At 41.5% G+C, this 15,396-nt stretch overlaps 1 protein-coding gene across 2 annotated transcripts in view; it reads left to right on the top strand.

Annotated features, from left to right (window-relative positions):
- Positions 1 to 277: 277 nt before the first annotated feature.
- cux2b (cut-like homeobox 2b) overlaps positions 278 to 15,396 on the top strand; it is a 125,769-nt gene continuing 110,650 nt past the window's right edge. The window contains exon 1 of one of the 2 annotated variants that reach the window (XM_044112775.1): positions 278 to 534. In XM_044112775.1, coding sequence (XP_043968710.1) covers positions 472 to 534 — 63 coding nt within the window. In that variant the 5' untranslated portion in view covers positions 278 to 471. Of the gene's footprint in view, positions 535 to 590; positions 1,258 to 15,396 lie in introns of those variants that run through there. The other variant, XM_044112776.1, reaches the window with a different exon arrangement.

Below are 15,396 nucleotides of genomic sequence, written 5' to 3'. Positions count from 1 at the left end.
AGAAAAAAAGTAGGCTTGGCTATTTTCCCAGAACTCAACTTATCTACACATCATCTCCTTCTCTTTTCCAGACCATATTGATCAAGCCCGGGCTTTACGTCAGTATTGATAACTTTGCCAAAGCAAAAAAAAAAAAAAAAAGAATTAAAAAGCGACTGTCCATTTAATATTGCGGATGAAGAGGATACACTTTGCTTTTTATATATATATTTTTTATTTCTTTTAAGACGCGAAAAAATATAGTTTACTTTTTCCTTGCCCCCTCCTTTTTTTTCTTTTTGGTTCTAAAAAAGACAACAAAAATGCCGGCAGACTTGGCCAGCACATCAGAGGACTCTTATATTAAGTACTTTTCTTAAGAAAAAGAGAAAAAAGTGGGACCGGTGACCGTAAACGCTGTTTAACGAGGGGGAATCCAGCCCACATATTTATTGCAGCCGCCGAAAAAAAATCTCCTCAATATCCCCCAAGATGGCCGCCGATGTAGGATCGATGTTTCAATATTGGAAGAAATTTGATCTACGGCGGCTCCAGGTTAGTGCTATTCTCACCTTTCTCCGCGTATTTCTTCAGCGACATGCCTCCTGACGGCGTCCCGACGCTTGTTAACTCGATTCGGGCGAATATGAGCGGAGACTCGGCGCTGTTTGCATTGATAGTTATTAGAAATTGATCCCTGTTCTGCCTTTGTTCAGTTCAATCATTGATCAGCGGTGGAGCGACCGGCGGAGCAGCACAGCCTCAGTGTTAGCCACACCGATCTGGGATCAGCACCGCGGACAGCACTGCTGTTTTACACGCGTTATCCTTTCTCCTGGTTGTATGTTTTTGTACTCTTTATCCTCCCAGACCAGCTCGGCCGTACTTAGGCGTAGGGAAACTTTTAATGCGCCTGTGAATCGCTGTTTCTGGACATAGCTGCAACTTTTCTCAGGCAGCTTCGTGTTTTATGCGGCTGGTGTCGACGGCCGCACCGTTGCCGCTCGCTTCTCCCAGCGAGCTACGGGGAATTAAGTTCTAATTACTACGTTTTTGGACCGCGGAGAAAGTTTTATTTCTCATGTGGAAAGTTGATTATCTTTTTTTTAGCTGCTAGTCGTAACGCTCGGACGTTTTTATCTACCTAGAATAATTGAGTTAAAACAACGTTACAGTCGTCTTAAATCGCGTCTTCTCGGCGTTTAAAGGCACGAGCGGCGGACTGCGTGGTAGCTGGCAGCAGAATGTCTCTGAATAATGGCGTGGAGACTGTGGCAGGTGAGCAGTTTGTTTGTATCACAGCCGTCATTTAGCCTCCTCTGTGTAACAGCATCATATGCGCCCCGTGTAGCCTGCTGTAGCTTCAGCCACCCAGTCACACAGCTCAAAGTTGGCTTTATAAACCACGGTGCTGACAGGCTGGATGGTTGTATCCGCTGTTGTCGGGGTCTCCCTCTCTCCTCTCCTCCAGCCGCATAAGGGCTGCTCTGCTCGGCCAGGGTAGGGTGGTGGTGGTGGTGGTTGGCGGTGGGGGCTGTGTAATTGTATTCCCCGCTAATGTTTGTAAATCAGCCTCAGCCGGCGCAAGGGCACCGTCTCTGCCGGCTGATTGATGTTCTGTAACATGAGAAATGACAACAGCGAGGCAGTCCCGCCCGGCTCCCGCGGAAAAACCAGACCGAGGAGCAGACATGAGACCCGGTGGCTCGCTGTCCTCGGTGGGTCGGGCTGTTCTTGTGCCGCTGGCTGGACCTTCCTCTCCTCCGGCCTGAGATAGAGCCACAGGGCCGGGGGCGGGGATGGAGGAGCTGCTATTGTTGCGGTGTACACTAATAAAACAAACTGTTAGGGTTTAGCCAATAAAAACTCTGTGATAATTTGAATACAGTATACTTTGGAAGATTTTGACAGTATTTCATGTTAGAATGTGTGTAACTTTAAGAGCTCAAAGACACTTAAAATAAGACCTGCATACATTTGAACAAATTAGAAACATTTTGGTGATTTGGTCTGTTATCCCAAGTTAAAAAGAAACAAAATTAAATTTGACCAAGATTAAGATAAGAAACCTTACTGGAATGATTAAATCTAATCTACAGAGGTGACATGCAAGCCTTTTCACTGAAGATTAATTATTAACGTTGGGGCTATTGCAAAGCTAAAGATAAAAAATGGGTGCAAATGTTCACTCTTGCTTCAACATAGAAACGTACTCAACCTTAAGTATGCCAATTCTCAGCTTCTACCATAGGTTGATGTTTATTCATAATGTAGCAGGTATAAACATATGCGCCTCACTTTTGTTCACACACGGTGAACAAAAGTATTAGACACACTTCAGCTAAATCCAAATTAGAATATTTAGGTAGGATCTCATCAAAATAATGTAAGCCTTTAACCATTTACAAACCAATATGCTTGAATAAAATGTCAATATTGTGACTAATATTGAATACCCTCCAAAACTCCTTTTTGTAGTGCATTTTCATGTCTTCTAGTTGTAATTTCTGCTTCGGTTTCATAGGAAAAGTTTCTCAATGTTAGTAATATGAAATCTGCCTCAGAAGCGCTGGAGCTAAATCTAAACTACCGTTCCAGGCAGTCTGAACCAGCGTCATGAAAATAGAAATGGAAGACCTGTTGTTTGTGTTCAAAGTACTTACCCTAAATTCTGATATAAAAATGATTTTGAAATCACTTGAAGTGGTAAAAATCTAGTCTGAAGGCATGAATGCTATTGTATGGATGACTATTTTCCTGATTGATGATTAGGGTAAAGGGTGGATAGCCTTTTCTGATCGACATTGATTTCCAGTTTTCTTTTAGGTCTAACTGGCCTGTTTTAATTTTTTTGAAAGGGCCATAATGCATAGAAAAGAAAAATAAATGCAGCAGATTCTTTGGTAAGGGTCATAGTTTTGAATTCAGATTTTCCCAATCTATGCAGCAAAACGTGTCCTAAATTATTATCTCAAAAGTGCAAAGTACATGCTGATAGCTGATGTGTTTGTAACCTGGGAGTTTTTAGTTTTGATGCATTTAATGGATACAGGATGTTTGAAATGATTATCTGACGACCTGATTAGAGGTGGTCAGGGAAGAATTAGTCAGATTTCCACCTCTGAATATTAGGTACATCTCTGGTTTTTTGATTATAACTATGAAGCTCTGAGCTGAATCTTAAGGTAGTCAGCTGGATATATTTGAAAACGGATGACTTGAAAGTAAAAAAAAAAATTGGTATAATAAAAGCTGAAGCATGAAAACGGAGTAACCCTGTGGCTAAAGCTGAAAATATGTTTTGTTTGCAGTAAATTGTAGTGAAATCTGTGGATAGTTTGGAACAGCACTTACTGTGTTTGTTGATATTTTTATTGTAGATTTCTTGGTTTTGCTCCTTTTATAGTTGACTATGGAGATCTACTATATTTGAACGCATCGTCACCTTTCTCATGTTGCACGGTGAAAGTCATGGGGCACAAAGAGTTATTCCTAACTCTGGTTTACAGTACTACTTCGGCACTAGTTTCACTGCCTTTATACGTTTTCCATGTTTTCCATGTTTAAATGCTTCTTACTTTTCCCAGAATATGATTTAGAAATGGCAAATCTGCCGAGATTTTGAAATCCAGAACTGAGCTGGGACAGAAAGCTGCTGGGTTTTTGTCTCAGGCGATGCCAGTCATTCAGCTAACCCTCATCTGTAAAACTTAGCGATACGTTTAAAGTAATGGTGTTTCTGGTCGATAAAAGGACTCACTTTGTTATTCTGATTTTGGTTGGTAACGTTTTAGTTTAGTTTATTTTTATTAATTTTTTTTTTTGTCAGAAAAGTTGCTGAATGTAGTCACAAAGTTTCTAAGTTGCCAACAGTGGACTATTGTTATTGTTAACGGCGCACATGCAGACGGTTCGTGGAGGTGGGCGGCGTCATCAGTTAACCCTCTCAAATGACCTCTACGAATTGGATTGAAATACAAATCTCTGCCTATTGCCGATCCCCAAAATGAAGGAAATCCCTAATCCCGTGGTAAAAACTCTGGAATCTAGACTTACTGTGTATAAATGTTTCTTGGTATGTTTTGGGATGTAATGCTCTAATCTGCTGTGTGATTGTTATACCGTGTTGTGTGGATTTGAGCTGAGCTCCTGCTATCTGTGCCAAGTTACCTTGCAACAGAACTTCAAAGAAGAAATGTTGATCAGCAGTCATTGCAGGATGTTGTCCTGCAAGTTTTAGATAGTTGCAGGACTGTCTAAAAGACAGGAGAGTTGTTTAAAATCCAACTCCCCTGAATCACATGCCTGGACTACCTCCTTATGCAACGCATAATGACCTAATTGTGTGATTCAGGTGTCTCGATTCATGTCTTTTCCCACCTGGTAGTCCAGTAGACTTGGTTCTGTTGGGGACCAAAGTTGCAACATTTGTTTCATTTCCAGCTGCTGCGGTTCACTTTGACGGTACATTGTGTCAAATGATCCAGACTAATTGAAAAACCTGCTCTTCTCCTCGCCCGTAGAAGACGACTTCCTCCTTCACAAAATGCAAACAAAAACGGAGTGGTGTTTGATTTTAGTAGTCGTAGGAGTTCTCTTCTGTCTTTGGCAAAAGACCACAAGACATTTCTCCCGCTAGCGCTAGACTTGTGCGCTTCTTTTGGTTGTAGTTACCCAGAAGGCCCTGCGCTTTACTCCGCATACTGTTTTTGGAGCGGGGTCCGCCTGGCGTTCAAATATGCGTTCAAACCGCGCCAGAGTTCACTTCAACTGAACCCAGACTTGGTCTCCAGCCTCTCTTTGATGAATCTGTGAGGCAGCGCAAAGGTTTTCCAGATGAGGAACAAAAAGCTTGTGATTGTACTACATTTAGCATGACTCGGTTGCTCTGGTGTCAGCTCTAAGGCCAGAGTTCACGTTTGTTGGTCCACATCAGAGTTCAGTCACACATTTACACCTCCCCAAACAAAACAGACTTTCCAGGCAAGCAAACCATAGGCTGATCAAAGCGGACTGGCGTGAATGGGCTCGTGTGAGTGCTTGAAGCGCGTAAACACTTCACTTTCCTTCCTGTAACAGACGTGCTTGTTTAAACTCGACTCGCTGCAGCTCTTTAAAAGTCAACTCGCGGGCTTCTGGTTGTAAACACGCCCGTATCTCAAATGTGACACCTTCTGCTACACGTGTCAGAAATCAATTAAAGCACTTATTTCTCGTTCAGTCATGGTCGGAGCCAGTTGTCGCCACAGCTGTCTCACCTTCCCCCTGCCCCTGTACAGAGCGGCGTTCTCACTACATCCGCGGCCATCTGCGAACTATTCATCCTCACGGCTCGCACCGGAGCGTTTATTTTCTCATTACAAGTTATTATATCAGCAAACTGAGTGTGCACTTTTTTTTTTTTTTTTTTTTTTTGGAGTGTTTGTGCAGTGGATTTGTGCCCCTGAGTTGCACAGGATGAATAATTCACCTGCAGGGCTGATGAAAAGGAGGGCAGGGAAAGTGCGAAGCGCTGAGGTGGAGTGACCTTGGTTCCCGCTGGCTGCAGGTCGCCCGGCCGTTGCTGTGGTAATCATTCACACCAGCCAGATGGCATTTCCGTGGGCGAGCGTGAAAAGGACGGGTCAGGGTCTGCGCTGCCAGGTCCTGCCTGGCCCGGAGACAACTCGCCAACCGGTGATGTACCTGGAGAGAGAGAGGTTAGAACTGCGGGAGGAGTTCTGGCCTGCGAGGTCACGAGGAGGACTGGCCGAGTGAAACTCAAAATAGGGTTTGATCTGTGCGGCTTTACGGGAATATAACCCCCTTTTTATGAAGTCAAACATCAAGGATTTTCAAGGATTTTGTCAAAGGAGAGGCTCGATTGTTCCCTCTTAAAAACTTTGGCCTGACTGGCTACCCTTACTGAAAAATACCTCCGTTTTTGGTTTTTGGTTTTTGGTCCATGTCACAACGCCGCGCTCATATGGCGAAATAACTCTCCAATTGTTCGCTTCCCGTCTTCCGCGGCCCGGTCTCCAGCACCTCTTTCATGAATCTCTGAGGCAGCGTGAAGGTTTTCCAGATCAGGAACAAAAAGCTTGTGATTGTACTACATTTAGCATGACTCAGTTGCTCTGGTGTCAGCTCTAATCCACACACAGAGACAACAGTATTGCCAAACAGTGAAATTGCTTTGCAGCCTGTGAGCCTCGCTGCCTCCGCTGCCAGCCTGCTCTGTGTGCTGTTTGCCAGAAATCTCTCCTACACACACACACGCACACGCACGCACACACACACACACACACACACACAGGCACACATTGCAATCTCAAATTGGCTGTGAAAATCGCTCTCTGTTTCCCTTTCATTCATGCTTTCATATATTTGCTTGCTGATATTGTTAATGTCACATGCATCAGTCTAATCTCATTCTGCTGGAGAGCAAAGGAGTCCGCTGTCTCTCAGATCCCGTTTTATTTATCATAATAACTGTCATTTTATTTCTATGCTGTGAGCGATTATGGAGAAGCTTTAAAGATGACCACTACACGTGTCGGCTCATTATCTGTTTTTGTATACTTCTGTTGTCAGGTTATTTAAATAAGGCAGATAAGGGGATGTGATCAAGTGCAGAAACTGCAACACGTCTTGCAAAAGTATGAAAATTTTTCCGCAACTTGACAACCACAAACTTCAAAGTACACGCAAGGTATCATATATATTTGAATGGGGGGAAATCTGAAATGTGTGGGACACATTTCTCTCTACCAGCTTGTGCACCCACAGGCTGAAATGCGGAAAGAAAGTTCTCTGGGTTTTATCAGGGTTGAAGACACATCCTCATGCCGCCACCACCATAATTGACAAATTCAAAAGTACTTTATTGATCCCAACAGAAAATCAAATGTTGCTGTAACTCCTATTAACTCAAAATTCTTCAGAGTTATTGTCGATGGTGATGAACGTGGGCAGGAAAGATCTCCCGTAGCCGTCTGCGTTGCAGTGAGTTTGAGGTTCAGTGTGATGTGCAGCGCTAGTTGTCTCAAAAAGTAAAATGTTAGTTTTGTACCAGGGTTGAAACGATTAATCGACTAAGTGACTGGAGTATACAAACTCTAAAAACAGACATCTGCTGAAAGAAGAAGTGATTAAACCAAAACTGTACAAAAATATACATTTTGGATTTAAGATGAAAATTGTTGTTTGTCTTTAAATATGTTTTTATCCAGAAAGGTTTTAGCTTCACCTGGTTAAAATAATGTAAAAAACCCAAAAAACTTCTACTACGCACCTTTTGTTATCCAGTTATTAATTCACAAAAAGAGTAAACAGAAAGTACTTTTATAGCTGCGGATGCATCCTGTGCTACAAAGGATCAAGTGTACATTAAAGGAATGCTGTCTTGCTACATTTCAGGCAATAAAATGTTTATTTTCTTAAAAAATTAATTGAATTATTTGCTTACTTTGAGCTTTTATTGCATTTCTGATAGTGTAAAAAAAAAAAAAAAAAAAAAAAAAGGCTTACATGATCAAATAAAAAATCTGCAGAATGTGCCAATTTAAAAAAAAAATGCAACCAATCAGAATAATTGATGACTCAAATAATCGTTAGCCGTAGCTCCAATTCGTACCCGAATTGTGACAAAACGTGAAAAAGTTCAAGGTGCGAGCACTCTTACAAGGCCCTAATCTAAACATCATCTCACGGGGGGTCAGCCGTGTCATTGTCCATCTTTTCCTGACAACTGGGCAAACAAGGGAGGAGGACTGCTCCTGCAGGACGATCTGGACCAAATTGAGACGTGGAATCCGGCAGCCGTGGATGCATAAAACGGCTGGAACATTAGAGAGTGAGAGGAGTGAGACGGAGTCGAGCATTAAGCTGTTTAACCTCTCCGCGTAGCATTAGTGGTAGAGACTTCAAAGCAGATGCTTTGGCGTTGGAAGCAGAATGACAAATGGGTTTAGAGACAGCCGCGGCGAGCATTCTCACAGGAAGACTAGGCCTGTCATTAATGTCAGCTTAATCACTTTGACCTTCCTTCAACTAGATTTCCATACCTATCCTATCATTTTGCTGTGCTTGTGCTCCTGCTCCGTGGATACAGGATGCTCAGGAGCTGCTGTTCATCGGTCCAATACGTGCTTTGTTAAAGTTTGCTTCTGTCATATTGTAAAAGTTTCTTTACTTTTTTTTTTTTTTCTTAAACCTACTGTTTAGATTATTCCACCATCACAAAATCAAATAATTAGATTTTTTTTTAAATTTATTTATTGATGTTATTTCTCTCATGGAAGCAAACAAAACAGGATGCATATTTTATAGTGAAATTAACCCAAAAAATAAGTAATAACATGAATGAAAAGAAGTAATAACAACAAATCGGAAAGGGAGTGGGAGGAAGCAAATGTTCATTTAATTCTACTCTGCCTATAAATTATGTAAAATATATGAATTTACATTAAAAAAAGCGTTTTCTTTCCAAGGTTTAGAGTTGTAAAAAATTTCCAGGGTAAACATCCAACCAGGATGTTTAAGTTTAGGATCGTTACATAACATAAAACAAAAATACATTCCAGTTACTGAACAGATGAGAGAATTGTTTTAAAATAAATGACTAATTCTAGAGCAGAAACTGTAGAGCCCAAAACAAGAGGCAGCTTTATTTAGCTGTACTTACTAAAGGCTTTTATCCAGATATAGCTTTACTGAGTTCACCACTAATCAAGCAAAAAAAAGAAAAAAGAAAAAAAAGCCTTGAGCCATTTCTTACTAAATTAAAACAAAGTTTAAATTTGGCACATTTTGACCAAAGGTATTCGTAACCTAGAAGCCTGGGGGCTTTTCTTTCAAAGAACTGTAGAAATTATAATTTTTTTGTTTCATCCCTCTAAGGTTGAAAGCACAGAGAACAACCACATTCAACAAATTAGAATATTATAGAAAAAGTTCCTTTATGTCAGTAACTGAATTCACCAAGGAAAACACGTTCTATTTAGTAATAGTAATTAATTAATTATGAAGATTTTCTGCATACGTCTAATGAAAACACTAAATTAGAAGATTGGAATATTACATCAGACCAATAAAATACAGAAACGTGGACGTTATGAGAAGCATGTTTAGTACCTGATTGAAGGTTTCTATTTTCAAAAGGTACTTTTAATCTGACAAACTGTCCTTATTCCAATCTATGGAGTTTAACTGTATTATACTACAATAGTTTTTGCTGAATTTTAAAAACCTATGTTGTGAATTTCACAGTTATGTAGCTGCTGGTTCCATCTTGGAAAATAAAGAGGGTTCAGGACGGGAGTCCAGTGAAAGATCTCAGTTTCTGGAAGATTCTAAGCTAAACCAGTGACTATAATGCATTAACATTGTTGCTCAGCTGGACCCCTCTTTGGCTTTTATACTGATTTTTTTTAGAGTAGATCCGTAATCCTCCAGTTTGCTCGACTGTCCACTTAACTAGCTGTGTGCTTTACGTACAGTCATCTGTAGCAGTCTGACATGTGCATTTGAAGTTCTGATTTTTGAGCCTGAGCTAACAGTGAGCTAACAGATGGCGCCAATACTCCCATTTAAAAACACACAGCAGTAAAAGAAAAATGTAAGTTAGATCTGAAGCAGAAAGGAAAAGAGCAATACGGCTGTTGGAAGAGAAGCCATTTTCTAAATTTGGAGAGTTTTCCTCCCGAAACCTCCTGAAAACTACAGAAGGTGACTTTTATAAACATGTTTTGTTTTTTTTTACATATTTGTTACTAAAATTATTACTATGTCCTGAAAGTATAATATGAATGAGAGAATCTCTGAGAAAGGACAGCTGCTGCTTTCACTACTGACCCTGCTGTGAATGATAGGCTAGTTAGCAAAGCCACTGATGTTGGTGGAGAAACAGTTTTTCTGAACAGTAAGTAGTTCCTCTGCCACTAGCAAACTTAGCAGCATGTACACGATTCTGATTGACAGCGGTAACACCCGCTTGTCTCTGATTGGTTGTTTCTGACCGGGAGCGGTGCATTTCTGTAGAAGGCAGTAGGACCAAGCAAGGAGGTGGAGCTCAAATTTTTTCCCCTCGCAGTTTATCTCATAAATACTGTCACAACTTAAATGTTTTAAGACATAAGATAAAAAAAAACAAAAAACTTTTTTATAAAAGTTACATACTTCAGTTTTAAAGCTGCTTTCCTAATAAGAAACTACTATCATCTTTTCTTCATCTTTCCTTTGGCATAGACACATAACAAACCGGCACTTTATCGCCCCCTTGACGGCTGTGAAGAAACTACATCTGTGTGTGGGAAGCTGTGCTTCCATGTTGGTGAGATCAGCAGTAGCAATATGTGAAGACCGTCAGACATATTTTATTCACATTCACTACCAAAAAAACAGATGGCGTTTCTTTATCGTGTACTATCAGCATTATAGATCTGGATCATTAGAAAAACCCAGAGTAATTTCATTGGAAAACAAATGGTGGTCCTTTGCAACCAGAGGTGAGTAAGTATCCATTTATATAATGCAGAAGAGCTGGAAATATAGCCAAGATTTGGACCTATGCCTTGTTAGTATTGATCCCAAACTGCTGTGGCCAAGGGTTGCCAAAAACTACTGTCAGTAAACCTCCCTTATGTTTCACATTAATCCTTCTGTTGGGCTGAATTTTTCTGTTTTAGAAGCTCACTTCTCTATTCCTTTCCTAATGTAGCTCTCTAGAGGTGCGGGGAAAAAAAACAAAACAACAACAGAAAAACCGCTATGCTTTCCACGTTTAACAGGCCACCCCCCCGAAAGTTGACAGTGCTTCACAGCAAAAGACGGCAGATTTTTCATAACGGCGTGTTCTTCATGCTGCCGCCCCAAGGCTGCAGCCATTGCTTTGCAGGAGTAAATAACCAGCTTTAACAAAACTTCAGGGACACATTAGTGTGCTGGAGGATGGCTCCGTGGCGGCAGGGCGGCCTCTTCTTCCCCGTGCTGAGGCAGGCGGAAGCATCAGGAGGGGGGAGGTAATAGCTCATCGGCATGGGTGTAAAGCTGTGTCCTCTCTCCCCACTGACAGCCCAGTCCCTCTGCCCAGTAAGTCCATATTGAGCTGCGTTCGCCACCGCGGCCTTGGCTTTATTTGTTTTCACCGTCTGACGCCACAGCAGACGTATTGAGTGCACTGGGGTTTTTTTTTTTTCTGTTTTGTTCAGTTTACGAGATTTACTATGAATCCTACAGTCTCCCGGTCACTCCACCTGATACGCCTCAGTTGGATTTGGCCGAGGTTCATTGTATTTTACTCAAATGTATTTTTGTCAATAATAAAAATAACTGCTTGCCTTTTAGGAGTATAGCAGTTCAGCCCAATTAAAAGTGACATGTGATTGTGACAAGTATTTTTGAGGAAGCTGGGAATCTTTTTTTCTCTTTTTGCTTTTCGTAAAGATAAATCTTTGTCATTGTGTAGGAATTGTATGTTAGAATTTCAAATAAATATACTTTATGGTGCGTTTAGGTAACATAAAGACATATACCAAACGCAGTGTGGAAACTTAACTAATATAACTCTTACTTTCTGCAATGATTACAGACTATTATGTTTTTGATTTGTTAATTATTCTGATGATTAATTAGTGAAAATAATAAACATGGCACCTTCTGCAGATTTGTCATTTAGCAGCTCAAAGTTGTAGTTTTTATAAAAATGTATTTTATTTTATTTTTTATATATTTGTTAAAATTGTCACCATGTTGTGATGCATCATATGTGAAACAATCTCTGCCCAGTGCTGCCAGTGCTAGCTGCAGAGTTACACCACTTGTTCAAAAACAACCAATCAGAGCCATGAGGAGGGTCTTAGCGCTGTCAATGATGCTTGTGTCAAATTATGCATGTTTGAGAAATTCTTTAATCGCCTTGGCAACCGTTCAGCTGTGCAAAACACCTGGATGGACCAGCTATGCCTTCGAGGACGAAGCTCTTTCTCAGAGCTGCAGTTTCCAAGCTTCACAGAGCAACTCTCCTGTGACTCGCCCACTCAGCTCCTTCAGACTAGCATTTTCAGTGAAACGCTGGTAAAAACGTTGTTAAAGGGTTAATAGAGGAGCCATGTTGTTATGACTTCCTGAAAGCGGAGTTTCAGAAAGAGGAGGAGTTTTTAAAGTGACTGAGGCCCAATTTACAAGGTGTTAAATTACAAAGTACAGCTTCTTTTGTCGTTTTTGATACACGTATTGCATTTTTTTAAACAACTGAAGTAAACATGGTTACTTGATTGTGCTATAAAATGGTACTATGTGCATGAAAAACACGTAATCCTGCCCCTTTAAATATAGCTTCAAAGCCTTCTGTGGGCAAATGGAAAACCGCTTCCTTCTGTAGTTCAAAATAAGAGCTTCAGAACAGGGTCGTGTAAAACCAGGAAAAGGAGCTTTTTCATCAAAGTCACATGCTTTGCACACACAGACTTCAGTGTGGCTAGAAATATTGTGGCGAGGGAATATTGTAGAGAGGGATGAGCTGGAGATCTTCATCCCTCTCTAATATCGTTGTCCTTCCTGTTGTGTAGGCGCCGGTCGTCATGTGGGGTTAGCCCCACAGAGTGCAGGGTGCTCACCAGATCAGTGTTTCACTAACCTCCTCCATGTTGTCTTCAGGGATCTCCGCCACTCTCATTATGTGCTTCTGCACAGAGTGTTTACCGGACAAGAAGGAATATAGCAATCTTGCGCATCTCGCCGGTTTGTACGACCCATTTGTCCTCATTTAAGTCGGATGAGGGAAGACCCCAGAAACGTGCGGGGGTGGGGGGACTCTCGGTGGTCTTTTGAGTATTAAACCAGCATTTGTTATTACTAAGCAGATGTACTCTTATTTATCAAAAATAATATGAAAGGTGCGTTATAGCAAAGGTAGATGGATCAGGGTTGTTGTCTGTGTGCAGCTGCTACACCCCCCCCACACACACACACAGTTAATTACTCTCTTATTCATCTCCAACAATGGGAGGGGGTTGGAATCTTGCTTCTTCTCCGGGAAAGATGCAGACTGGGACCCCCGAAGCAAGCAGAGTTGCTTCAAGAGGTACAGTTTATCATTTTTAATGGAGAGGTACAGGAAGTGGAGACATGAAGCTGGGCCCTGTGATTTATACTCCGCCTCAGTCGGGGGGAGATAAGAGCAAGTCCGTCTCCCTGTCCTCACCTCCGGTTTGCAGTTGCTCCCGCTCAAATCACCCCCCTCCACCTCCACCTCCCCCTCCACCTCCACCTCCACCTCCACCACCTTTTTGGTGTTCTCGGCTCATCCGCGAAAACGCACTTTGTCTGAGTCTCTCCGGGGAAATAAGGTGAAGAATTTACCTAACCATCTTATTTTATTTAACAAAGGTCTGTTTATTTATTTAGTCTCCAAAATTAATGTGAGCAATTACACAGTGCTATGAAGAAAAAAAGTATTTGCCCCCTTAATGATTTCTTCTGTTGTCACAGATAGATGTTTGAAATCATTACTCCAGGGTTTCTTCCTGGGTATTTTCGTTCCGGTGGCCCACCAGGTTTTTTACTTGCCTTCCCACCAGGCTGAGCATTGTTTGTTTATTTTAAATAGTGTTTTTATACTAGTAACAGTGACAGTAAAGACGGATTAAGCTAGGATGCCTGCTTGTGCACCTCCAAATTTTTGTACCCTTAAACATTTTTTAACACAAAAACATGGACGATGGTGGACTGTCCTAGCATCCATTCCATAGGACTTAGCAGGTTTTCCATAGGCTATTTTAATATCAGACAAAGATAAGCTGGAAATTTATATGAATGTTTTTATTAACCTTGTGGCAAAAAAAAAAAAAAGCAACCTGGGTTCAAGTGAAAAAGTATTTGCTCCCTACACGTAACTGCTTGTGCCAACCTGTGGTCACAGGCTTTTCTCTTTTTCACATTGCTGTGATGGATTTTTGTCTCGTCTTCTATGTAGAAAAGAGAAGAGCTCACTATCATGAACACATCTGAATTGGATTGAAGTCCCGACTTTTACCGGACAGCTTTAAAACTCCACCCCCGAACGCTGTTTTAAACATGCCAAACCCATAGAGGGCAGTGTAGCCTATGTCGGCCAATTGGATTGCTTTAAAAAAACCATGACTTCCTGTTAAGAATGAAAGATGATGTCTGCATAGGATGCAGCTGCTCCAACGTGGAAACCCATTCCATGAAGCTCTCTGCACGCTGATCCGAAGGCCACATGGAGTCTGGAGGTCTGCAGTGATCGACTCTGCAGAAAGTTGGCGACCTCTTCGCACTGTGCGCTTCAGCATCCGCTCACCCGGCTCCGTCAGTTTACGTGGGCTGTTACTTCATGACTGAGTCGCTGTCGTTCCCAAACACTTTCAGTTTCTTAGAATAATTGGAATATTTAGGAGCGTGGAAATTTCACGGCTGGATTTGTAGCACAGGTGGCGTCGCTGAGCTCCTGAGAGCGAGCCATTCTTTCACAAATGTTTTTAAAAACATTTATGAAGTGGTGCTTAATTTTATACACCTGTGTGTCCATGGGAAATGATCGGAACACCTGATTCCCATAACTTGGATCAGTGAGCAAATACTTTCGGCAGTATAGTGTATCTTTATAGTCACACCTGTATTTTTCAGAATATTTTCTCTGTTCTTTGGTAGCCAAGCAACAACAACTTGTTGCAAAATTCCCTTTTGTGTCTGTGTAATGACAAAAACTCTAACTCTTTACTTTTTCATATATGGAAAGGTTGGCTTTCCATAAACTGAAACCTACTTTATATTTTTGCATTTAATTGGGTAATCTTAATCTAATATTAAAAAATGTTTAACGCTTACATTTAGCAACAAACACTGAAGAAATCTGTGAGCGTGACGGTACTATTTCACACCCTTATCCTGGTGTACAGGAGCCCTGGTAAACCTCTAAATCAAATGTACCTGGACTCCATTATCCCCTGTGGTCCAGTTTATTGTGTGCTGTTGCACCCTGAAAAAGCCCAGTGATGTCACGCCGCCATTGTCACCTGTTCATTTACTTCGGTAAGGGAGGGAATCGGGGTATTGATCAGGGTTTGCAACTGTGTTAACAGCTCTGCTGGTGTGTAATATCGGCCTTGAGGCTATTCCGTCTGCGCTCGGCCTCCAGAGTGCTTTCCGGACCTAGTAGTCGTAATTAAATATGCAACGTTTGATGGCGTCAGGGTCACCGTTTTTGAATTGGAACGCGGTCGCGCTCGCCCCGTCTCCTCAGCCGAGAGGCATGTTGAACGTCAATGGGAGGGGGGGGAAACAGTGAAGAACAAAAGAAGAGAATTGAGATCCTTCTCTTTTTCAATTTCCCTTGTTAGGCTCCTGCTGCATTCCTCCTTATAGTTTCTTTTTTTTTTTCTTTTTTCCAGATGAGTTTTATGATATTTTCCTCCC

Source organism: Gambusia affinis, linkage group LG03 (assembly GCF_019740435.1).
Source record: "Gambusia affinis linkage group LG03, SWU_Gaff_1.0, whole genome shotgun sequence".
NCBI lineage: Eukaryota > Metazoa > Chordata > Actinopteri > Cyprinodontiformes > Poeciliidae > Gambusia > Gambusia affinis.
Note: the sequence above shows the minus strand (reverse complement) of the source record. Positions and strands in the feature narration are given on the sequence as shown.